The sequence below is a fragment of the Ceratotherium simum genome, chromosome 35 (assembly GCF_057802395.1).
Source record: "Ceratotherium simum simum isolate JZ-2026a chromosome 35, ASM5780239v1, whole genome shotgun sequence".
Taxonomy (NCBI): domain Eukaryota; kingdom Metazoa; phylum Chordata; class Mammalia; order Perissodactyla; family Rhinocerotidae; genus Ceratotherium; species Ceratotherium simum.
Window position 1 is genome coordinate 15456272 of NC_141934.1, and position 24950 is coordinate 15481221.

Consider the following 24950-nt stretch of genomic DNA (forward strand, 5'->3'; position numbering starts at 1 on the left):
TTGGGTTACACAGGGTGGATTTAAGGTAGGAAGGGGGGAAGGAGTGGGAGGTGAGTTGGGAGGGAGGGGCTTGTGTGGCAGAGAGACTCCCAGCAGGGATGGGGACGGAGGGAGGAGTGGCTGCCTTAGCCTCTTCCGTTGACCCTTTCTTGGCTGGTTTCTGCCAGGGAATTGAAGAGAGAATATGGATACGGTGAGGTCCCCCCGGCTCCAGAGGCGATCCAGAATGGACTTTCTCGGGATTCCTAGGCTGGAGGGAGGATGTTTTTGTGGTGGGTGAGGTGGCCCCCAGGAGCCTTGGGTGAAAGTTCTGGGGGATCTCAGAGACCCAGAAGATGGGGACGTGGGGAGGAGGAAGGAGAAGCGAAGGCATTTGCCTTCATGGGGAGTAGTCTCAAATTGAGATGGACTGAGAGAACTAACTCCAAACGCAGTGGGTAGGCAGCTTAGGTTCTTCCAATCCGATGGCGTGGGGCTTAGAACTCTGCAAAAGAAGGGGGTCATTCGGAGGGGAAGGTGCACAGCTGAACCATCGGGCTCCTAAAACTGGAAAAGGGAGGCTCTAAGAGGGACTGACTTCCCCCCGCAGCCTCGGTGGGGAGGGGGCGGTGAGCGTCTGGAACTGGCTTTCCCGAATCCAGACAGAAGTCTGAGTGAGGCTGACACGAGTGAGCCAGGGAGGGAGAGAAACAGTGGAGACTCCTCATACTGAGGGTTGGGGGTGGCAGCTAACTGGGAACCCGGGATTGAGGCAGAGGGTTTTCTCAACCGACCACATAGAGTCCACAACTGTGGACGGAAGGGACGTGGGTGAGCTGAGGGGGATTCTCACTCGGGACAGTAAGGGCTGAGGAGGGGTTGGGGAAATTGATACGGTTTCTACTGGCGTGCTGATAGAGGCTCCCCACTCGGGACGTGAGGCACTGAGAGGGTTCCCCAAATTGAATATGGGGGATATGGGACACTGGGAGCGGACTGAGGCCGGCTAAGGGAGGACCCTAAGTTAGGTTCAGAGGAAATTCGGGGCTCTGAGGGCGGCATCTCGCTCCAACTAGGAGAATGGAGGGGCTCTCACCAGTTGGAACGTGGGAGGATTGGGGGGCACTGGGGCTATCTCCTTCCCGACCCAGGGAGATTGGGGAATCTCTTAGATTCTGGATAGCGGGGACCTGGGAGGGAGGACTAGGGGTTCCCCGATCCGGAACCGAGCTACCTTGAAGGCACCGGGAAGCGCTTCATTCCGGGAGGGCGTTCCCGCGGCCCGGCCCCCGCGCTGGGGTGGGTGGGGGTGCAGCCCCGCCCTGGTCCCGGCCCGCATCGGGATTCGGGGTCTCTCGCCCTCGGGGACCCGGGAGCCCGGCGGGAGCGGGGTCCCGGCGCCGCCACCTCCGCGGGCGCCCGGGCGCGCGGGCGAGCGCGGGGCTTTATGCGCGCAGGGCGGCGGGGGGAGGAGCCGGCAGGTCGGCCCCCGGCGGGCCCTCCCCTCGGCCGTCCCCGCCCGCCCGCCCGAGCGGGGTCGGGGGAGGGGGCAGCATGGCCTGTCCGTCCGGCCCCCTTCGCCGCGCTCCTCATCTGCCCCGCGCCGAGCGCTGCCGCCGCCGCCGCCGCCGCCACTCCGCTGCCCGCGCCGCCCGCGGCTCCCGATGGAGACTGACGCGCCCCAGCCCGGCCTCGCCTCCCCGGACTCGCCGCACGACCCCTGGTACGGCCCGGCCCGGCCCGGCCCGGCCTGCCCGGCCCGCGCCCGCCCCGGCCCCGCCAACATGGCCGATCTGGGTCGGGCCGGGCCTCCCCGGGGCCCGGGCCCGCGCCCCCTGCGCCCTGGCGCCCGGCGCTCACGCGGGCCCTTTGTGTCTCTTCTCCTCCCGCAGCAAGATGTTCATCGGGGGACTCAGTTGGCAGACTACGCAGGGTGAGCGAGCCTGGGAGCGCCCGCCGGCCCGGCAGGGCACCCCGGACCCCCCGGCGCCCCGGAACCGGACACCCCAGCCCGGCCCTGCGCCCTGCTGACCCCGGGCGCCCCCGCGCCCTCTTTCGCGCCCCGCCCAGGGACCCCGAGAGCGCAGGGCGATCGGCGAGCGCGCACGGCCCAGCGGGTGGAGGGGAGGGGATGAGGGGTTCAGGGGGCATGGGGAGGTGGGCTGGGCCCCCGAGACCCGCCGGCGGCAGCGCCAACTCCGCTCGCACCTGCGGCTCAAACTTTTGTGAGGCGGCTCCCGGAGCGGCGGGAACCCGGCCGGAGCCGTCCCCCTTCCAGCCCAGTTCGGCCCTCGGCTTCCTGGGGCCCCGGTGGGCGCCAGGAGGCTCCACTGGAGCCGGGTGAGGGCTGGGGGGGCAGTGGAGAGCTCGCAGGCAGCTTGGCGCGGGGGTGGCGGGGCCGCTCCGGGGTCACTGGGGGCAAAGGACGGGGGAGGGGGGAAGGGCGCGGGGCTGGGCTGGTACGAAGGCGGGTGTGTGGTTACAGAAGGGCTGCGCGAATACTTCGGCCAGTTCGGGGAGGTGAAGGAGTGTCTGGTGATGCGGGACCCCCTGACCAAGAGATCCAGGTGAGCCCCTCACCCCCTCCTCCTGCTCCCGGCTCGCCCCCCTCCACCGCCACTCACTGCCTTGTAACCATCTGCCTCTCCCTCACCACGGCGCGCAGGGGTTTCGGCTTCGTCACTTTCATGGACCAGGCGGGGGTGGATAAAGTGCTGGCGCAATCGCGGCACGAACTCGACTCCAAAACAGTGAGTGGCCCTCGGGGCTTCGGGGGTCCTTTGGGAGAGGGAGGCTGCCGGAGGAGAGGGTCAGGACTCTCCCCAGGGGACAGCTGAACGGGGTCCTTAAGGAAGGAGGGAGTTTTCTGAGTAGAAAGGCTGCCATGCTCTGAAACTTTGTCACTAGAGTTGAGAAGAGAGGGAGGAGAAAAATTCTAGGCCTGCCATGAGATGCTGCATCCCTCCACCCCTCCTGTATTGGTGAGGGATGAGCAGCCACCACCTCCTCCCTATAGGTACTAATCTTGATGCCTCAGAGAGGAGCTGAGGGTGGGGCCAGGTCCCTCCCCTAACCCAAATTGGGTGAGTCAGGGCTGCAGCGACCCACCCCGTGGCTTCTCTGAACTCTAACTAGTATTTGGCTCTGCGACACCCCCCCATTCCAGACCAATGGCAAAGCATCACTGAATCCCCCTCCCTTCCTCCCTCCCTCCCTCCCCCGACTTTTGGTCAATGAGCTCCTTGCTTTGTGTGGAAGACTGGGACCTGCCTTGCCCATGAAGGGATTTATGAGAAGGGAGCTAGCTTGCCTGGAAACAGCCCTTCTGAGGGCTAGGTCTTAGCTGCTTGTTGTGGCATTCAAACTCCTGGAACATTTTGCTGCTGTCCCACTGCTCCCCAGTGTCTTGGGCCCTGCAGGGGGCGCTGGCCCAGGCCCTGGCTAGAGGGGAGAGGGAAAAGGAGAAAGTCAGAGGAGGGGTTAGTCTGTGATGGGGGTGACCGTCTGCCAGGGGCTGGGACACTGTGATCTCTCTCCACACTCCCCCACTCTTCCCTAGCCCTGGGCCTCCCTGCTTGGGTCAGCCACTGGCTCCTGTTTACCTGCAACAATAGCTGGCTGTGCCCAAGAATTTGTTAAATTACCGCCTGTCCCCAGCTCCTGTTATCTCTGCCCAGTGGCTCCCACTCCACTCTCTTGCAGTAATGAGCAAATGAGGCCGGGCCTCAACTTTGCTGGCTCTGAAAGGATCTTCTTGGCGCAGACTGAGTGACCCAAGCTGGGAATGGAGAGACAGTGGCCTATTGTTTTTGGTGATTATCTGCCATCGAGCTGCCTGTTCTCCTACCATCCCCTGTCCTCAGAATGCACTGATGGCTTCTGCAGCGCTCAGGAAGCTGAGATTTAGGGGCCAGGGCTGGGGGCAGGGGCAAGGGAGATTGATAAAGGGAAGAGAGGGGAGGAAGGAGGGTGAGATGGGCATCCTTCTGAGATTCAGGACTCCAGAAGGGCTAGGGCTTTGTGTTTGGCGTTCTCTGGCCTGGGGAAGGGGGGAGGGAGGTTTATTGTGGGGAGTCTATTTTGGGTTCTGACTTTCACCTTTTATTTACTTGTTGGGTTTTACTTATGTTGCCAGCTGTGAGTCAGAGTGGAGGTGGGGTGTGTCAGGAATCGGGTGTGCGTGGGTCTGCGGTTCGTGGCTTGGGTACCATCTCCCCATCAGGGTCTGCACAGGGGGACTGTCTGAGGTGTGCTCTGGTGGCTGGGGAGACTGCTTCCAGGAGAAATAGAAGGATGGAAATGTCCATGGAGGTACGAAATCACACCTTCAGATAGGGGAAATGGGCAGCTACAGTTTTCCCTGGAGCCCCGTGGGACTTTGGGAGAGAAGAGGCATTGCCCCAGCATGGATTTTGGAGTTCCTTCTCTGTGGGCAGATTCCAGTGGGGAAGCCTGTAGGACGCTGGTCCCTGTTCGTGGCATTCAGGCAGAGAGGAGCCAGAGCCAGTTGCCTAGAATGAGGCTGAGTTTTGAACAGAAGGAACTTTGGGAAAAGATAGATCTTCCCTGCGATTGGCTGGTGAACTTCTGAGTGGTGTCCACCCATGTGAGTGGCAGGAAACTCGGGAATGACCGGGCCTCATAGGTCCTGCATCAATCAGAGTGTCTCATGCTCTGGCTTGTGCTGTTTGTCAGTACAGGTATAGGACCCAGGTAAGTCTTGCTTTTCCCCTCTGGTTGCTCACAGCCAAGGGCAAAGGTGGCCCGCTGGTAATAGCACCTTTGTTTGTGCAATGAAGGGCAGTTCACAAAGCGCCGCTTTCACTCATGTTATCTCATTCACTTCCCCACAGCTGCCCCTGGGAAAAGTGGGTGTGATTGTCCCCACTTTGCAGATGAGGGAACTGAGGCTCAGAGGGGTCAGGCAAGTTACCAAGATCACAGGCCTGGCCGGGGGCCCAAAGTTTCTGAGTCCAAGTGCCATGTCCTTGCACGTCACTGAAGCCTGCGCTCTGATTTACCCCAAGCCCAGCTGCATCATCAGGGCACTGTTTGCTTGCAGCCTCAAGGAGGGCGTTAGATGTCGATGGTGTTGGGGAAACAGAACTGAGTCTACTCCTGTTGGTTTATGAAACCTTATCTTGAAGCTTTTTTCAAGCAAAGAGTATTTCCATTCACAAGGCTTCCAGAGCCTTCCAGAGTCTGGATTGCATGCCTCACCTAGACAGGTATCTGTGTGAAGTCAGTTAGGCAGGGAGGGCCCCCCATTTACCTGCAGCTTGGAGGAATAAGACTTTGCTTACTTTTTTTTGGTTCTTGCTGTGAGCTAGACCCCATGCCAGGTGCTTTGTAAGCATTGTCTCAAATAATCCACAGATGACCCTTTGAGGTGGATGTTATTATCTGCCCATTTTGCAGGTGAATTGGACCCTGAGGCTCAGAGAGGTTAAGTAACTTGTGCAAAGTCTCACAGCTAGGAAGCAGTGAAAGGGGATTCGAACCCAGCAGCCTGGCTCCGGGGCCTAAATGCTTAACCACTACACTTTCCTGCAGAGGCTGTGGTGGTTTCTATCACCTCTGTGTCACCTCTATGTCCCGGGACGAGAGAGGTCCTCAGGGCTGAAGGCTGTGTGGTCACCATCTGAAATATGATAACCAAGGCCCCTTTTACCTCTTTCTTGTCTTTCAGATTGATCCCAAGGTGGCCTTTCCTCGGCGAGCACAGCCTAAGGTAGGTGTGTCTGTACCTGGGAGGGGTCGTGTTACTGCGGGCAGTGATTTTCCCAGTGTTCCCATCTATGGAAGATGCTTCTGGAACCTCTGTTTGGAGTGTTTCTGGAATGGACTGGGATGAGAGGAGGGAGGATTCTTGATGTCCTTGCTCTGTGGATTGCATCAGAGATCATGCATCTTCCATCTGTGCTCTGGGGTGGACTGGGGTGGGGGCTGCCTGTGTTGAGACGGGGGAACCCCTCAGGGGATTCATTGTCCTGTATTTGAAGCCAGTACAGTTTGGGCCCTGAGTCTAACTCTGACCTCAGAGATCACAGCATCTGTGCCCCATGCTTCTGGAGATCAAACACAGGAGAGACTTGCCCCCTGAGGCTGAGCTAGAGTCGGGCCATGGAGCTACCTCTGACCCCCTCAGTCACCCTCCTACCTCTAGGGTGAGGTGTGTTGGGCTTGCAGAGGGGCAAGGGACCATAGAGTCTGTTGTCTGTTGTCCTTCAACTTGGGTGACTGGGGCTGCCCTCCCAGTGCTCTCTTTCCTTGGTGCTGTGGCAAGTTTTTCTGAGTGTGTGGGAGGCAGATTTCTGAGCAGTTGAGCTATGTAGCACCCAAAACTTTGGGTGCAGGGCAGGGACCTAAGATTCTATTCCAGGCCCGAGGGCAACTAGCCAGGTCTTAATTTTTAAGCGGTCAAAAATGGGAGCCAGGCAGAAGGCTGATTACAGTACAGGGAGCAGGCGCCCCGAGTTGGCTGACTTATCGTGTGTCCTAGGACCTGGTCCCTCTCCAGGAGACCTCAGTTTCCCCCTTTGCAAGGGGGTTGGTGGGAACGAGGATGCTTTCAGGTTTTGAGCCATGGCACCGAGCTCCTGCTATGGCAAAGAGAGAGGGGCAAGTTTTAGGAGACATCTCTGGAAAGGTCCAGCAGAGGGCCTGAAAGCAATTATGGAGCAGGTATTCGAAGGCAGCCGCACCAGGGAGCACATGGTTGGAATTGGGTTAATTCCATTAAGCAGTTTGGTGACAGAAGGTGCTTTAGTGTTAGGATGGGGCTGGGAATTGCCGTGGATTAGCCATGCGCTCCTGGGGTAATTAGGACCATGTGTTCTTCCTAAAACAGGACTGGGCCACGGGGCTGCCAGAGGTTGGGTTGGGAGGTTGATGAGGAAAATGTCGGCGTTGAGTTCTGGGGACCCTGTGATGGGCTTTGGTCTCTCCCAGGGGGGCTGGTGGGGTCTTTGAGGTAGGCTGTAGCTCTGGGTCACTAACCGCCCCCCCTACCTGTCTTGGTCCTTGGGGAAGGCATTTTCACGACACAGACCCCAGGGAGGGAGGCTGGAGGGAGGCACACTCGAACCAGCCAGGGTGTGGGGTGCACAGCTGCCCATGACAGGCCTAGAGGCGGGTGTCCAAGGGGGAGCTCGGGGGGGCCTTCCGAGTAGCTGGGGCCACAGAGAGCTTGTCAGCTGGCGCCCTGGCAGGAGGGCTCGAGCCCCTGCTGGTGGCGGTAGGCCACAGGACTCAGATGCCCACTTTCTCATTCCCTCCCCCTAACAGATGGTGACTCGAACGAAGAAGATCTTTGTGGGGGGGCTATCAGTGAACACGACGGTGGAGGACGTGAAGCAATATTTTGAGCAGTTCGGGAAGGTGGGTCCAAATGGGGGGTGCTTGCTGGGGCTGTGAAAGCTCTGTAGAATTGGTCAGTAGCAAGCAGAGTCCAGCCAGGTGGTTCCAGTTCCTGTAAGAGGCGAAAAGGGGGCTGGATCCTTCTGTGGGTGAGGCTAGGTCAACCCGCTGTTCAGGCTCCTGGCCTGTGTATGGGCCTCAGACTCTGGACACATCCCCGGGGAGAGAAGCCACACAGTAGCTGCCCCTGTTGTGGCCCTTCCCCTGTGTTTTTCTCTTGCTTATCTTCATTCTCCCGAGGGAGGCTGCGCTCCCATAGCCAGTTCAATCCAGTCGCCCCTTAGCCTCCTGGGAGTTTGCACCTGTCCAGGCCACAGGCGGTTGTGCCTTCCCCCACCCCTTCCTGGTGAGGATGATAAGGAGGCAATAAATAAGACTCCCAATTGCACTCAGCACCCTGCTTGCACAGGTGGGGAGCTTGGGGCAGAAGCTGGGGTGGTGGGTAGTGCTGATCCCCTGGCTATTTGGGGAGGAGTTGAAGAGAGCACCCCAAATTCCTGATCAGGTCCAGAGGATTGGCTTTCAGCTCTGAGGTGCATCAAGCTTAAATTTCTGGGCCATTTAGTCTACGAAAAGGTAGGAGATGTGGCGACATCAGACAATAGGGTGTCCCCAGACAGGTGAGCAATGTGAACGTCAAGGTGCCATGGAGAGATGGCAATGAGGGGACCCAGTTTTAAGTCTGGGGTGAAGTAGGGCTGCTTAGTGCTGGGGTCCCTGGTCTTTCCCTATGGGAGAGAGACTACAGGCTGGGTCTCTACCTTCGCATCAGGGCATTTTCTGTTCCCTGATAGGCAAAGGGCAACGGAGAAGTGTCTTGGGAGTGGGATGTGAGCTGGGGACTGGGTGGGTTTCCAGCCCCGTCTCTAGGGTAGAAGAGGAGAGAGTGGGAGGTCCCCTGGCCAGCGGATGCTGGCGGCGTGAGGGCCAGAGGCCTAGGCTCAGGCACCTCCGTGGGGACCCGGGTACAGGACCGAGGGCAGGTCGGCGGCCTGGGCCCCAGAGGGAAGGGCGCTCCTGGGAAGCAGCAGGCCCCGCTCGGCTCCGGCGGGGTGTCTTTGTGTCTGAGCGCCGAGCATTAGAGCTCGCACTAATCTGATCCAGCAGCTGTGATTGGAGGCCGCCTGCCCCCGGGGCCGGCGTTGCCATGGCAACCGGGCCCCAGGAGAAGCCGTCAGCGGCCGCGTCTTTTGTTCGGGCCTAAATCGGCGTTGGCATGTGAAACCGGCCCGGGGAGGCCAGGGGGAGCCGGAGAATAGGCTGCCAGGGAGCGAGGGGGACAGCCGGGAATGCCAAGGGCCCCGCGGCGGGGGGCCCCCCGCCCGGATCGAGGGGCCGCCGCCGAGGGGGGAACAATGGTCAGCCGCCATGGCTGCCACTCAGGCTTAGCGGCCGCCGAACTTGGCGGCTCCCACTGGTCAGCAGGCCTCGGCCGCCTCCCCTCCCCCCGCCCGAGCCCCCTTGCCCCCGGGTTCCCATGGAGACCAAAGCCTATTAAGGACACTGAGCTGGGAGCCTCCCTCCCCTCAGCTGGCCCCAGGAGGGGACACCAGTGGGGGTCCCCTGGACCCCCAGCCACTTTCCTTGCTCCCTGCCCTGGCTTCAACTCTGTCCAGCCAAGGCCCAGGTTGAAGGGTCTGGGGGGGTCGGAATGGTGGAGTCGGAAGGTTGGGTGGAGGAAGGTGAGAAGGGCTGCAGATTTGGGCTGAATCAGTTTGTGCGTCAGGCAGGAGCTCAAAGCTGTAGTATCAGGGAGGAGGGCGTGGCTGGTTCTTCCATTCATTCATTCATTCAGAACTAATTATTGAGCACAAGTCAAGGTGCTCAATAACTGGTCATAAATGACACAGGCACTGTCCTCATGGAACCTTCAAAGCCAAGGGTGTTGGGCTACTCTCTCTCTTGCTTTGCTCCTCTCCCACATGTGACTGTGGGCAAGCCCCTCCATAATATAGGTAATAATAGCTGTTATTTATTAAGCACTTACTGTATCCCAGATACTGTGAGTTGTTACATGCGCTATCTCATTTAACTCGTCCCTATATGATAGACACTGTTACGCCCATTTTACAGATGAAGAACCTGAGTCATGGAGACACAAAGCCACTTGCCCGAGGTTACCCAACCAGCAAATGCAGGATCTAGGATTCCAATTTGGGCCTCTCCTACTCAAAGCCTGTGTTTTTATCACAAGCCTCCCTTCTGGGTTTCTCTTTTCCATTGTTTAAGTGAGGGAGTGGGGAAGATGTGCTGAGCCTGAAGTGATTGGTCCAGTTTGGATGGTCCAGCTGATTTGGGATTGGGCCTTAGAACGGGTCCATAAGGATGGGAGCGAGGGTGGCACTCCACTGCGGGGCCCCCGGGCAGGAAGCTCCTTGGGGAGGGAGATGTCATTTCCCTCAGAGATTCTCCGGGTACCCAGCTGCCTCCTGGCTCAGTGGGGTCCTGGTACTCCCGGGGAAGTCAGAGGCCCAGTGTAGCTTGGTGCCTGAGGAGAGCTGGAGGACCACCCTCTTGAGGGCTGCCCTTTCCACTTTAGTGAGGCAGATGACGGGCCTGGAAAGAGAGTGCAGGAGAGTAGGGGAGAGGCTGTGCCCCATGGCCTCAGGGAGTTTTCCTTCATCCTTTGGGTGTCTCACCATTTGGGGGAGGGTCGGCAGCTGGAGTGGGATGGGGGGTGTGGTATCAGAAGCAGCCCTGATTTCCACCCAGGATGAATCAGACCTTAGTTTAACCCCATGAGATAGCTGACATTGGCTGAAGAATTCAGAGGGCAAAGAGGAAGCACCAGATGTAGGCAAAGGGAGGGAGGTGGGACTGCAGGAGGGAAGCTAAGGCCTTTGGCTGTCCTTGTAGCCAAGGGGATGCCTTGAGGGAGTAGCCAGAAGAGAAGACTGGGGTCCAAGGGAGGGGGGATAATGTAGAGCCTCCCCCTTCCTCAGCCCCTTTCCCCTCCCCCAGTCAGTGGGAGGCAAGCAGCCCAGGCACTGAACTCTACTTGCTTTAATTACAGCCTCTAGCAAAAGGAAACCTCAATTAGAGGAAAAGATCTGTACCAGGAGAGGGGAGTCAAGTCTGGCTGGAGCGGCTGCTGTCCTCCTGGCTTTTTGCAAAAAGAGAAGAGACTTTCACTTCCCCATCTCGTATCTTGCGCCCATATTTCCTCCTCTAGCACCCACTCTGTGCCTTCTCCTTCCAGGCTTGGTCTAGCATTTGCTGTGTGACCTTGGGCAGGTGACTTCACCTCTCTGAGCCCATTTCCTTATCTATAAAATGAGGATCTTACTATGTGGGGAATGTGGAGAGGATAATGGGGCAAAGTGCCCAGCACATATTTGGTGCTTAATATTTGCAGGCTGGTCCATTGAGAATTAGGAGTTGAAAGAGAGGTGCTGTAGCATTCAGTTGGGGTTGCAGATGGAAAGCTGTCCCCTGCCCAGGGAGCTGGTTTAAGATAAAGCCTAGACTGAGCAAAAGGGGGTGGGCGTGGGAGCCCCTGCTCCTGGGTCGTGGTGGGTCCCCTGGTGTCTGCTGAGTCCTCCATGGCAGGCTCTGTTTCAGGTGGACGATGCCATGCTGATGTTTGACAAAACCACCAACCGGCACCGAGGTGAGTGTGGCCCCCTCCCCCTTCCCAGGCCAAGCTGGGGGCCTGTGGTCAGCCAGGGGGCTGCAGGTCACAGCTGTCCTTTCATCTCGCCTCCTGACATCCTATCCCCAAGGATCTGCATCCTCTCCCGGGCCTGGCCTTACAGAAGGCTTTTGTCCCGCCATTTCCTGTGCTAGAAACTTGCCGAATTGCAGACACCAATTGCAGACACTCGAGAGGAGCAGAGGAGCAGACCTCCCCACTACAAACCGAGCCCTCCACCCCCGCCCGCCCCAGCTGGTGTCTGCCCAGCCAGTGTCTGCTGGGGCTTACCTTGTCCCTGGTAACCAGAGCTTGGGCCAGGCCGCCCCAGGGTCAGGCTGACTCCACAGCCCCGGGCAGTCTTCTCCTACCACTGCCCTCTAACCCCCACCCACGGGCAGAGCCCAGCCCCCAGCCCCCTTGCCCCTGAACCTGTGAGCATCTGGGCCACAGTGTGCACACTGCCTGCTTGTTTTTCTCCCAAGGGCCTTGCCTTCTGAGAACTCCCATTCCAGCCCCTGGGGCACACCCAGGAGGAGGCGGGGTTGTTTCTCCAGTTGCTTCCGGGCTTTGGGTGTTTTAGCCTGTTTTCGGATTGGAGTATGAGCTGTTGTGTGTGTGTTTATATCTGTGCATATGAGGGTGTCCGTGTCTGAACATCTGTGTATATCTGGTGTGTCAGGGTAACTGTACATGTAGGGGAACCTTTGTGAGCATTGGCGAGTGTCTGTGTGATATATGGGTACCTAGTTGTGTATGTATGCACGTGTGTTCACTACGAGTCGTGTATATGTGTGACTGTGCAAGCATATGTCTGAGTGTGTACACCTTTGTGTAAGTTTAAATAAGTATTTGTATGTATCTGGTGGGTACCTACTTTCCCTCTTTGGAAAGCATCTGAGAAAGAGAAAGGGCGTGTTGAGTATATTCATCACAGCTCTGCCACTTTCTAACTTGCTGTGTGACCTTGGGCAAGTCACTTCACTTTGCTGAGCCTTGGTTTTCACATCTGTAATTTGGGACTAGAAACCGCGTCTCAGCGGATAGTTGAGAGGTTCCTAGGCTGTGGGCAGAGCCTTTAGTTAACCTCAGACACGGGCCTGCTAGAGAGGAGTGGTGGTGTTGGTATGACTAGGGGCAGCCTTTTGACCGTGAACCCTGGTTCTGACCCTGCCTTTGCCTTCCAGGGTTCGGGTTTGTCACGTTTGAGAGTGAGGACATCGTGGAGAAAGTGTGTGAAATCCACTTCCATGAAATCAACAACAAAATGGTGAGGGGGGATTGGATGGGGTGGAGGTGCAGAGAAAGACTGCGGCTCCAGGCTGAGCCAGCCAGGGATGCTCAGAGGTCCTGGAGGCAGGTAGAGGGGCAGAGCCAGTCCTCCCAACTCCTGAAAATCGGGACAGGAAGGCAGTGTCCCATGACGGTTAAAAAGCATGGCTGGTGGACTGAGAGAGACCTGAGTTAAAATCCTCACTCCATGGGCCGGCCCGGTGGCTTGGTGGTTAAGTGCGCGCGCTCCGCTGCTGGTGGCCTGGGGTCGGATCCCGGGCGCGCACCGAGGCACTGCTTCTCTGGCCATGCTGAGGCCGCGTCCCACATACAGCAACTAGAAGGATGTGCAACTATGACATACAACTATCTGCTGGGGCTTTGGGGGGAAAAAAATAAATAAATAAAAATTATAAAAAAAAAAAAAATCCTCACTCCACTGCTTGCTAATCTAGTCATTGGGCAGATGACTTCTCCCCTCTGAGCCTCAGTTTCCTGCTCTGTAAAATGGGAGTGGCAATAGCACCTCCATCACATGGTTGGTGTCAGCGTTCGATGATCTATTGCATGCAAAGCCATTTACACAGTGCCTAGCGCATAGTGAGTGGTAACTATGTCAATAGCACATCGTAAATGGTAACTATGAAATTAACAATACAGAGGCCTGCCAGGGAGCAGGAGGGTTGGTGATGCTAGGACTGTAGGAGGGACTGACCCCAGGCCTCATTGCAGGTGGAATGTAAGAAAGCTCAGCCAAAAGAGGTGATGTCGCCGACGGGCTCGGCCCGGGGGAGGTCTCGAGTCATGCCCTACGGAATGGACGCCTTCATGCTGGGCATCGGCATGCTGGGTATGTGCTAGGCCTGCACCTGTGGCTTCTTCCTGCCCGGAACTGCTCCCGGGGCTATGAGGGGCTGCGTGGGTGTCACATCTCCTCTGTGGTCTGCCCTCCTGTCTGAGTCATTGGGTAGGAGTGGGGACCAAGGATCTCAGGTCTGGCAGTCCTACCAAAGGTGGGGTGGTTTGGTTTGGGGGTGCTGCCCTCTGGTGGTAGCCAGAAGAATGGTCCAGTTGCTCCATGTTAATTGGTTCTTGTGTCCGTCTGTCTGTTCATCCGTCTGTCCATCTATCCATCCAGTAAATAGTTATTGAGCAACTGTAAATGCTAGGCACTATGCCAGGAAGTACAACAGAGACTTTCCTTGGAGCTTACAGTCTGGCAGGGAAAACAAATAAGGAAGAACATAAACAAACAGGTTTCGGATGGAGAGGTGTAGGGTGCCAAGGGAGCATGGTCATAGGGAACTTGACCAAGACTTGGAGAAGCCAGAAAAGAAGTTACATTTAAGCTGAGTCTTCAGGTTGAATAGGAGCTGGTTATGGGAGGACAGGGGAGAAGGGAAGGGAAAAAGTGTTCCAGGTGGAGGGAACAGCATTTCCAAAGACCCAAAGGCCTTTGGGAAGGCAAAAAGAAGGCTACTGCTTCTTGTTCCTTCAACTAATATTGATTAAGCAGCTTCTGAGAGGCAGGACCTGCCCCCCTGGGGTTCTCTATCAAGTGGAAGACAGGAGTAAATGGGTAGTGTCACCACAGAGGGACTGGAGGCTGTAGGAAGCCCAAGGAGGTGCCTATACCCATCTGGGGATTGGGGAGACTCCCTGGAGGAGGTGAAGGCTGCCATGAGCCTTGTAAATTGAGCAGGAGTCGGCAGCCCTTGGGGCCCACGACTGAGGGTAGAAAATCTGAGCTGGGCCCCCAGGAAGCTCAAAGACTCCCTGGAGAGGCAAGATGTGTACACAGAGAGAGAAGAGTACAAGGGGGTCTTTATACCAGGTATGGGGGAGGGGTGTCTAGGAATTCAGAGGAGGGGGCATGGCATGGGCTAGAGGGCCAGGATTGTAATTATAGATAGGGTGGGCGAGGAGAAAACCCTCCAAATGGGGCACTGTCTTCTCTTAAAGTTTTTAACTTTTTATTTGGAACTAACTTGAAACTTTCAGAAGAGTTGCAAAAATAAAGTAGTACAAAGAACATCCATATACCCTTTACCAGATTCACCTGTTGTTAACATTATACCCCATTTGTTTTATTATTTTCTCTCTCTGTTTGTGTGTATATGTGTATATATACATGTATATGTGTATACACGCACAGTACACCTGTGATTTTTCCCTGAATCATTTGAGGGTAAGTTACCTGTGTTATGGCCCTTTATCCTTAAATATTTCGGTGTGTATTTCCTAAGATTAGGGATACTTTTTCATGTAACCACAGAATAGTTATCAACTAAATTTATATTAATACAATATTTTGATCTAATCTACTATCTATTTTTCTGTTTTATCAATTGACCCAATAATGTTCTTCATAGCATATTTTTGACCTCCAGAAGATGCTAGAATCAGCTATTGCGTTTAGCTGTCCTGTCTCTTTGGCCTCTTTTGATCTGGAACATTGAGAAAGTTTTCTTTTCAAGGTGATTCATGAGCTGGTTTTACCCCATTTAAAAAGTGAAAGAAAAGAAAAAGAAAACCTCTAAGAAATAGTGAGAGTGGTGGTTAAGAGCCTTGGAGCCAGTCAGATCTGAATTTGAATCCCAGTTGCACCATTATTACTCACTATATGATTTTTCTTTCAAAGCTGCAAATATTTATTAGATGCATACTAAGTAGTAGGCGATGTGCAGGTGCTGGAGATACAGAAATAAAAGATGGGGAAGACAGAAAATCAGCACTTAAAGAAATCCTGAGATAACTTCAGAGAATGACTGTCAGTGCTATGAAAGTGACATGATAAATATTGTAACTAATGGGAGGGAGGGAGGACTCTTGTGGGGTGACCTCCCTGAGGAGGTGACATTTGAGCTGAGACTTGCACAATGAGAAGGACACAGTCATGTGAAAACCTGGGGGAAGAGTGTTCCAGGCAGAGGAAACAGCATGTGCAAAGGCCCTGAGATGGGAAGGAGCTTGGTGAATTTGAGAAACAGCGGGGAGGCGAGTGGGGCTGCAGCAGAGTGAGCGAGGGGCAGAGGGTAGATGAGGATGGGAGGTGGGCAGGAGCGGGAGCACAAAGGGCCTTGACAAGGAGTTTGGAGTATTCTCAGACAATAAGTGTCACCTCTCTGAGCCCCATCTGTAAAATGGGGCTCTGAATAGGACCTATCTCTTAGGGTTCTTATGAGGTTTAATGAGTGAATAAAGGGTGCAGCGGGCTTACTACAGAGCTGGGCTTGCAGAAGGTATTTGGCAAATGTGACCAACTGTTATTCGTGATATGAGGTGGGGAGGGAAGTGAGAGGCTCAGATCCTTCCCCACTGAGCAGGGTCCGAGCTGGAGGCAAGGCATCTGATTCTAGCCCCCTTTCCCCATCAGGTTACCCTGGTTTCCAAGCCACCACCTATGCCAGCAGGAGTTATACAGGCCTCGCCCCTGGCTATACCTACCAGTTCCCCGGTAAGTCCTGCTCAGTGTCCCTCTGCTGCCAGCATGTCCCTGGTTCCTGGGCAGTCTGACTCCTCAGGGTGGTGTCTGGGGGTGCATGGCTGGGGGGGGGTCTGCCTGCTGGAGGCTTGGAAGGAAGGGCATGTCTGAGGAAGGAGCGCCTCTCCCGACCCATCCCCTCCTCACCCCCTCCCTGGAAGCTGGGGGCGGGGGGCTCCTGGAGTGGCCCTGCATGGCACCGTTCTCTCCCAGGCCGATCTCTGCCTGCCTCTTGCCTTTCTCTCCTCCCCATCCCACTCTGGGGTTGCCACTTCCACCAAAGAGGGCACCGGGCTTGTGCGGGGAGGGGGTTGGGCTCCCTGAGGGCCAACATTGGTTGTGTCTTTATGGACACACTTAGAATGACCTTGTGGTACACTGAGCCCACTCAAGGCCAAGACCTTTGGAGACCCTGAATGCTGAAAAACTATTTAAAAGCATGATGATTGCCATCCTCATTTGTAATTCAAAATAAAAATAACACTAGACCTTCAAATAAGTGGCAGGGAGCCCAACAAAGATCTGAACTTTCCCATGATGACTTTTCCATGTTGTTTTCTTTGAAATATCAGACTTTTGCAAGGCATTTTTTTTTTTTTTGGTCTTATTTTAGAGAGTCTCTGAGCGCTTGCATCATTTGCATCTTGAGCTGTCCAGGTTGGAATCCTCTGTACACATTATGTTGTCTAATCTTCACAATAATGTCATGGGAGAGGGATGTGATCCCCATATATAGGTGAGGAATCGGGCTCAGAGAGGGAGAGGGACTTGCTAAGGTGGCTTAATTAGAAGGTGATGGAGCTGGGAACCAAACGGAAGCCTGACCTGCTCTAGGGTCATCACTTTTCATCAGTGCTGCCTCCCTGGCTCCTCCTTCCCCCCAAAAATAGAAGAGGAGGATTCTGGGAGATATTTTGGTGCAATCTCAAGCCTTTTAAGAAACACCGGGAACAGTAGCCCCAGCATTGCCCTGTGCCCAGGGTATAGGTGGCAACTCTGCCCAATCTTTCTCTCTCTGTGTCTCTCCTCTGTGTCCATGTCTCCTTCCCCAACCTTGCTTGCTGAGGACCGTGCTGTCCCCATCCCCAGCTCTTGGGTCCTATGCATGGCCTGTCTTCCCACCTAGTATCCCCGTGGGTGCATTTGTCCTCCGTGGGCCATGCCCGAGGGACCTCCCCTGCATCTTCCTAAGCTGTTTTACGTTTCATTTTAGAATTCCGTGTAGAGCGGACCCCTCTCCCGAGCGCCCCAGTCCTCCCCGAGCTTACAGGTCAGTCGCTCGGATTTCATACATCTCACAGGCCACATGGGGAGAAAGAGAAGGACCCAGGGACCTTTCTGGGGAAAGCTAGCAGAACCCTTTTCTCCGGCCCGCCAGCCCTCCGGCTGTGGGGATACAGCAGACTCTGCCCAGGCACTGGCCAGTCTGTGTAGCTACATGGCCCTTAAGGGTGGGGCATAGGGCCAAGCCCAGCAGATGGAGGCGAAGTTGCTCATTCATCCATTTGGCAAATATTTATCTAGCACCTCCTGTGTGCCAGGCACCATACGGGCACTGAGATCCAGCGGTGAACAAGCCAGGGTCTCAAACTCAGAGCAGAGCGGGCCGGGTGAGGACTTTGGCAAAGTGGAGTGGGCGTGCCTCCACTCAGTGCCAGCTGACCTTGCCTGGAGGGGATGCAGACCCAGTACTTTCAGATCTCACTTTCCAAGAGAAGCCAGAAACCCGGCTTTTGCGTTTGAATGAATTTTTCAATTATTGTCAAATGTTGGCGACAAATCCCAAATTTTTAAAACACTTCAGGCCAAATGAAACATGTTTGAGGGCCGGCCCTGTGGCTTGGTGGTTAAGTGCGCGCGCTGCGATGCTGGCGGCCCGGGTTCGGATCCCGGGTGCGCATCGAGGCACCACTTCTCCGTTCATCCTGAGGCCGAGTCCCACATGCAGCAACTAGAAGGATGTGCAGCTATGACACACAACTATCCACTGGGGCTTTGGGGGGAAAAAATAAAATAAATAAAAAAATCTTTAAAAAAAAAAAAAAAAAAAAAAAAACATGTTTGAGGGCTGCATCCAGCCCTAGGGCTGCCCGTTTGCAACTTCTGGGCAAGAGGGATGAAAGTGCTTGTTCATCCAGAGGCCACTCTCTAGCTGGAGCTTTCCCTTGGGCCAGGCAGCTCAGCTCTGGAGCTGGGGGCAAGGCCAAGGCCAAGGGCAGGGGAGGGGCATATGCAGATGAGGGGGCCTGCAAGGGGTTCTCTGTTCAACCTGCTTCTCCCCCACCCCACCCTCAGACTCTACCCCTCAACCTGGCCGCGTGTGGAGGACGTGAGCGTGGGTGCTGCGTTAGATGAGACCTTCCTTCCAAGGGGTGCTCAGGGGTCCCCCAAAATGGGGGAAGGGAAGAGAAACGTGGAGTGAAGGAAGGGGAGGGAGTAGAGAGTCCTGGAGGTGGGGGTGATGGGCACTCTTCCCTGAGCAGAGTGAGGGGAGGTGGAAAGGGGTCTTTTTCACTCATTTAAGAACTCTGTGTTGAGGACCTACTGTATGGGACCCTGCCAGGCCCTGGAGGCAGAGCAGGGACAAGACAGAGCCAGGCCCAGCTCCACAGAGCTTGTAGTCTAGAGAGGGAAATAAATACTTATTATACAAATGAGTGATTCTTTCTGGTTGTGATAAGCACTTGCTCAGATTGGCCACGCTGACTTTGCTTTGTGGAAATGCCCAAATGGGCCCCAGACCAGACCTCAGAGCCCAGCCCCTGCCCTTAAAGGACTGAGGGAAGAAGTGTCCCCTCTGCAGACATCTTGGCAGGGGAGGAAGTGGGTTCAAGGCTTGGCAATTGTTGGATGGCTGAGATCCAAACTTTCCTCTCGCCTTTAGGAGACGTAGGTGTTTCCTTCATGTGTTCAATAAATATTTACTGTGCCAGATGCTGTTCCAGGCAGTGGGGATACAGCAGTGAATGAGATAGATGAGGTCTCTGTCCTCCTGGAGCAGGTATTCTAGTGGAGGGAGACAGCAATAAAGAAGTAAACAAACAAGTAAATAATAAATACTTCCAAAGAGTAATTTGCACAAGGAAAATAAAACAGGGAGATGTGCTAAGGTGTTAGGGTTGGAGGCAAGGGGCTGCCTTAGCAAAAGTGGTCAGGGAAGGCTTCTCAGAGGAGGTGACGTCTGAGTGAGAAGGAGCCAACTGTATGAAGATCTTAGGCAAGGCTACTCCATGGTGTGGGAACCATGCTGTCCTAGACTTTAATCCCCCAGCTCAGTGACTTTGCCAAGGATTTTTGGGGGCCTTTTCCAGGGTCCCTAGCCACAGATCCAGTTCCAGTTCAGGGTCAGGGTCACCAAAACAGCCCCAAGGAGTGCATCTTGGGATGGGAGGCTGGTGTTCCTGAGGGCAAATGCCAGCTCTGCAGACACTGGCTCTGGGCAAGCGTTGTAGCCTCTCAGGGGCTGCAGGGGCAGAGCCGAGCAGTAGGGGGCGCTCACCCCAACCCCGAGGAAGCTCCAGGCTCAAGCGAACCAGTTAGTGACAGAGAGGTCCCTTCTAGTCCTTCAGCTGGCATTTACTGCACACCTACTGTGTACAAGGCGGGGTGCTAGGAGCTGTGGACGTGGGGGTGGAGGCAGACAGCAAACAAGGGATTAGCAAGATCCCTGTGTCTGAAGGGGCATCAGAGAAAGGGGGCTGAGGGATTTGGGGGTGGGAGTGGGCATCTCTGGCTGGCTGGTGATCAGGGGGCCCTGAGGCAGGGAGATGGGGGCACACTGCTTATTGGGGGCGTGCTCTCGGGAGAAGGGGAGTGAGGGAAGCAGGATTGTGGCCTCACCGGGGTCTAGCTCCGGCCTGATCCCACAGGGAGCTTTGGGGCACGAACTGTACCCCAGAGTCGGTCCCACCTTGAGGCAACGGGCCTGGCTTTTTGTACCCACGTCAGTCAGTCACTGGCTGCGGCTGGCTGGGGTTGGGACGAGGGACATAGCCTCCCGGGGGACCTCTGGGCTGGTGGCCCGTTTTAGCAAGGGCACTCCCTGGGGAAGTGGGCAGCTGCAGGCAATGCTCAGAGCCGCTCAGGGTGGGGTGCCCGCCCCCACCCTGTGTGAGTTTTGGGTTGGTCAAGTGTGTCCCTTGAGTCCAGGGGGGAAATTGTGGTCTCTCCTACCTTTCTCCCTCCATTCCATGGGTCAGGACACGGATGGCAGCCCGAGGGACTTCTTTCTGCCTTGACCCTGGGGCTGCACTGACCCCTCTGAGCTGGGCTCAGGCTGGAGAGGCTCTGCCCAGGGCGGGCTGCTTCATCCACCTCTGTCCCCTCACCCGCCACGCTGAAGAGCGCACGCCTTTCCTTTCAGCCATTCCTCTCACTGCTTACGGACCAATGGCAGCAGCGGCAGCAGCGGCGGCTGTGGTTCGAGGGACAGGTGAGGACTTCTGGGGCGCAGGAAGCGAGTGAGGGGGTGCAGGGGGCAGAGAAGTCTAGAGGGGAGGGGAAGTGGCCACTGCCACCCCTCTTCAGAGGGACTCATTTATTCATTCAGTCAACAAGGATTAACTGAGCACCTGGTGAGCCAGCCAGGAAGGAGCCTGACATGGTCTCTGCCCTCCAGAGCTCACAGGCTGGGGGGGGGCCTCAGGTATTGGAAGGCAGTAGTACTGAAGGATGATACTGCCTTGCTGGGGAAGTCAGGTACCAGGGGAGCTCACAGCTGCGGCCTCTCGGGAAGGCTTCCAGGAGGAATGGCCTCTCAACTTCCAGTTGGAAGGCAAAGAGGAGGAAAAGTGTTCCCAGCAGAGGGAATAGCATGTGCGAAGGCGTGGAGGCCAGTTAGCATGGGTGTAGTGCAGGAATGGGGAAAGGAGAGGAGTAGGAGGAACTAGGTCCTGGGGAGACACTGAACATTTTAAGCAGTGGTGTGGTGTCAGTTTTGGAAAATGTGCTCAGCTGTGGTGTGGGGACAGGTTTGAGGGGCTCAAGAAGGGAGGCCTGGAAATCAGTGGGGAGGCTGTTGAGTGGTCAGACAAGAGATGATGGGGCCTGGGCTAGGTCTGGTGGGGTGGATGGACTTGGAGAGATCTCCAGGAGGTGGGCCCACAGGCCCTGCTGGGATGTGAGGGGGAGGGGGAGGGAGAGGGCAAGATCAGGGGGGTGGAACAAATTTGAGGGGTGCCATGGCGCAGCAGTGGGCACCGGGGCTATCACCGTCTTCTTTCTGGGTTGCCAGGCTCTCACCCCTGGACGATGGCTCCCCCTCCAGGTTCGACTCCCAGCCGCACAGGGGGCTTCCTGGGGACTACCAGCCCCGGCCCTATGGCCGAGCTTTATGGGGCAGCCAACCAGGACTCAGGGGTCAGCAGTTACATCAGCGCTGCCAGCCCCGCCCCCAGCACCGGCTTCGGCCACAGTCTCGGGGTGAGTGACCGGTCCTGGAGGACCCTGAAGTTGGAGGTGGGAGAGGCCTTGTCTGCCTGCGGGGGCAGAAGGGAGGCAAGGGATGATGGATGGAGAAAGAGTGTCACCAAGGGGGACATCATTCATTCATTGGGCATTTACTGATTGCCCTGTGTGTGCCAGGCATTAGGTGGCCCTGGGGATACTGTGCAAATGAGACTCATCGTTTCTGCCTGCACAGAGGCTAGATTCTAGCTCAGGGGTGCTCGAATTTTATCCAGGGTCCTGGTTATATGCAGATTCCCAGGCCCTACCCCAGAGAATCTTTTAGTGGGTCTGCAGTGGGGGCAATATGGGCAGAGCTGTGCCTCACCTCAGGTTTCCTGCAGGAGAGAGGAGCCCCTGGGCTTTCTCTGCTTCCCCTCAGAATCTACGAGTCAAATTCTTTTCTTTCCAGGGCCCCTTGATTGCCACAGCTTTCACCAATGGGTACCACTGAAGCAGGAGACAGGTGGCAGATGGTGAGGAGATGGGGAGGGGTCTTGGGATGGGGATGGCACTGGGGAGGCTGGTACCTGGGCAGCCCAGTCTAGGACACAGACCCCATCCCTGCCTCCACAGAACCCCCAGTCCAGTGGGGCAGCAGACTTTCATACCAGCAATGGTCAATGAACATGAAAAGCTGTTCAACCTGCTACATAAAAAATGTAAATGAGGGGCCGGCCTGGTGGCCTAACGGTTAAGTGTGTGCGCTCTGTGGCCCAGGGTTCACAGGTTCGGATCCCTTGGGCACACTGAGGCACCACTTGTCAAGCCATGCTGTGGCGGCGTCCCATAAAAAGTAGAGGAAGGCATGGATGTTAGCTCAGGGCCAATCTTCCTCACCAAAAAGAGGAGGATTGGAAACAGATGTTAGCTCAGGGCTCAGCTTGCTCACACACAAAAAAAAGTAAATGAAAACAACAATAAGACAGCACATGCTACTCATCAGGCGAGGATTTTTAAAGATTGCTGATGCTCATCATTGATGAGGGTGTAAGGGAAACTGTGCAAATTGGCTTGGGGTTTCCAAAGGGCAGTCTGGCAGTGTTTATCCAGATTTTAAACATTGATTCCCTTGACCCAATGATTCTGCTTCACATAACTGAAATGTCCTCGAAAGGAGAGTGGTTAAATAAACTCGAGTGTATACATACAATGGAATATTACACAGCAGTTAAAACAGGATACCATGGATATATGTCCATATACAGAGAGAGAGCCAGCGCCCTGTACACACAGTCCTCCTGTGGTCTATAGCCAGATGGTAGGGTACTCGTGAACCAGTGACATTTCATTTTTTTATTCATTCATTCCAACAACTATTTATTGAGCACTATTCCAGGAAAGAGTGATGTATAAGACAGACAAGGCCGCTCTCTCATTCTACAGACAAAAATCAAACGAACAAATGAGATAATTCCAAATTGTGCATGAAGAGCCTACTTCAGATTAGGGCTTCGGAGAAGGCATCCCTGAGAAGTGACATATGAATATATCCAGCCATTCAAAATCTGGGGCAAGAGCGTTCCAGACAGGGAACAGAAAGTGCAAAGTGTGTGAACAAAGCTTGTCTAGGAGGGGATTACAGAAGAGGCCTTATGCACTGGGATGTGTGTTCTGGGGGCCCCAAAGAGGCGGGGTGGGATGGAGGGTTCAGGGAGCAGGACACCGGGTACCCCTAACCTCCCGCTGTGTTCCAGCGCCCCAGCCTGCAGCTGACTTAGGACCACGAGTGAGCCAGCGAGGGGGCGGGGACACCTCAGCCGCAGCCGCCGCCCCCTCCCCCGCAGCGACTCGGACCCGCTACTGCCTGCCCCCCACTCCCCGGGCCCGGCCCCTGCCCTGCTGCCCCTGGGCAGCGTCTGGCTCCCCTACTAACTTCCCCTCTTCTGCCCCGACCCCCTCCCCCGCCTGCCCCACTCCTGCCCGCTTTTATTTATTTTGGATTAGCCGGTTGCCCCCACCGTCCCTGGTTCTCCCCTCTGGCGTCTGCGCCCCTCCCTCACTCCCTGCCGCGCCCCATAGGACCCCCCCAAGAAGGCTTTTGTATTTGTGCATAGCTAGAGTGAGGGCGGAGGGGGCCTGCTACAGGCCACAGCCCCAACGCTTGTTTTTTATTCTGATTTTCCCTCTTCTCGTTCCTTTTTTTTTTTTTTTTTAAAGAAACTGTTTTTTAAACTATTTCTAGGTTTGTGAATGTGAAGCCCCAGGCCGCAGGGGGCGAGGGGCCAGGTGCCCCCCACCAGCTGAGAACAAAATGTCTATGTGGGTGTGGGCCCCTGGCCACCTCCCTCCAGCCCTGGAGAGGAGGACAGGGCTGCATAGGCCAGGCCGAGCCCCTGGAACCATCCCGTCCTGTATCATATGTAAATACTGTGAGGTGAAGCCCCCACCCCTCTCTAAGACCCCTTGGGGGTGCGGGCATCGCCTGGCCCACCTGGCAAAGGTCTCCCCCTGTGTTTCTGTCCCCTCCTCAGACACCGTTACTGTAAGCTTGCAGGCCTCACCTGTGGCCAAGGCAGGCCCGCTCTCTCAGGCCCTAGGGGTCAAGGCCTTGGGCCTGCCCACCCCGGAAACCCAGTGTGGGGGCAAGGGGCGAGGGAAGAGAAGGGCTCGCCCGGTGCCACTGCTGGAAAGGAATTAACTCTCCAAAGGTCTCCCCCTGCCCCCTACCTAGGTCAGGCCTTCATGGTTTCTGCTCTGAGCCGCCCCCATGAGTGGGCAGCAGGGGGCACTTTGGGATGGGGCAGACCCCAGGGGAAAGCAAAGGGCTTCTCAGGGAACCCCCACATTCTCTCACTGAAGTTTCCCACCAGGATGGTCCTATGGCCAGAGCCCCTTGGTAGCCCCCCACCCCTGAGTCCCCTTCAAAGGAAATGCTCAGGGCCTGACTTGATGAAGAGTGAGTGACTGGGCTGGCGTGGCAGGGCTGAGGCCCACCCGTCGCCGTCCCCCCCTCTGTGTCCCTCTCCCCCAGATCTGAGGCTGGGGACCTAAGCTCCCTTCCCCATCAAAGTCTCTACTCCTTAAGACCCCCTTTGGAGAGTTAATTGTCTGTGTGAGGTGCTTAACCTATTAGCCCTGAGAACACAAAGCAATAATCTTTGTTACTGAGATGCGCGGCTGTTCATGTTCTTTCTTTCTTTTTTTTTTTTTTTAATGTTTCCTAATAAAAGAGAAGCTGCATTTTATTGGTTTTTATTTTTAATTTTCTACACATTTGAGCCGAGTCGTGAGAGACTTGGCTTCCCTTTCCTCCCCTTCCTGTGACACCCCCACCCCCACCCCACTGGGCCCACCCATGGGCTCAGGGCCCTGGAATTCCGTTTTCTGATTTGTTTGGGGAATTTTTTAAAAAGATGTTACATGGTGTTTCGAAGCCAGCAAGTTACCACCCTCCGATGTCTCTTCTCTCCACATCTGTAACTTCTTTTTCCAGGTTTTATTTTCAGTTTTAAATTCCTAATAAATTATTTGAAAACGGTACTTGGCTTGAGTGTCTTGCATCTCTGTGTGGATTCAGGTCTAGGCACCCCAATGATAATCTGTTTTCCCTTCCCTTCTCCTGTTTTTCTTCTGGAACAGTCTTCACTTTCCACTTGACCCAGCTTCCTTCTCCAACTTCTTGACCAGCCTCAAAGCTGAGCGTTGATGAGATACCACTTCATGCCCATTACAATGGCCATTATCAAAAAAACAGAAAATAACAAATATTGGTGAGGA

General features: G+C 55.6%; 1 protein-coding gene across 9 annotated transcripts; it reads left to right on the forward strand.

The window, feature by feature from the left end:
- The first annotated feature begins 137 nt into the window (after window positions 1–137).
- On the forward strand, window positions 138–24713 carry MSI1 (musashi RNA binding protein 1). 9 transcript variants are annotated; one of them, XM_087424104.1, is made up of 15 exons: window positions 140–193; window positions 1872–1912; window positions 2465–2546; window positions 2645–2729; window positions 5669–5710; window positions 7267–7359; window positions 10960–11008; window positions 12217–12299; window positions 13034–13151; window positions 15678–15758; window positions 16999–17055; window positions 20149–20217; window positions 21019–21206; window positions 21643–21706; window positions 22928–24713. In XM_087424104.1, the coding sequence occupies exons 2-14, from the start codon at window positions 1876–1878 to the stop codon at window positions 21682–21684; spliced, it is 1026 nt and encodes a 341-aa protein (XP_087280230.1). In that variant the 5' UTR covers window positions 140–193; window positions 1872–1875; the 3' UTR covers window positions 21685–21706; window positions 22928–24713. The 9 variants fall into 9 exon arrangements, with proteins under 9 accessions (XP_087280233.1, XP_087280235.1, XP_087280230.1 ...); XM_087424105.1 differs by having other exon boundaries at window positions 141–193; window positions 21052–21206; XM_087424106.1 differs by lacking the exon at window positions 140–193 and adding an exon at window positions 1549–1702.
- The last annotated feature ends 237 nt before the right edge of the window (window positions 24714–24950 follow it).

What these genes read in the sequence shown, in the direction of transcription:
- MSI1 (XM_087424106.1), top strand. Translation starts at nt 1,644, where the DNA reads ATGGAGACTGACGCGCCCCAGCCCGGCCTCGCCTCCCCGGACTCGCCG. An exon ending in GACTCGCCGCACGACCCCTG is followed by an intron (nt 1,703 to 1,871) that starts GTACGGCCCGGC and finishes CTCCTCCCGCAG; the next exon opens with CAAGATGTTCATCGGGGGAC. An exon ending in AGTCCTCCCCGAGCTTACAG is followed by an intron (nt 17,056 to 20,148) that starts GTCAGTCGCTCG and finishes CTTTCCTTTCAG; the next exon opens with CCATTCCTCTCACTGCTTAC.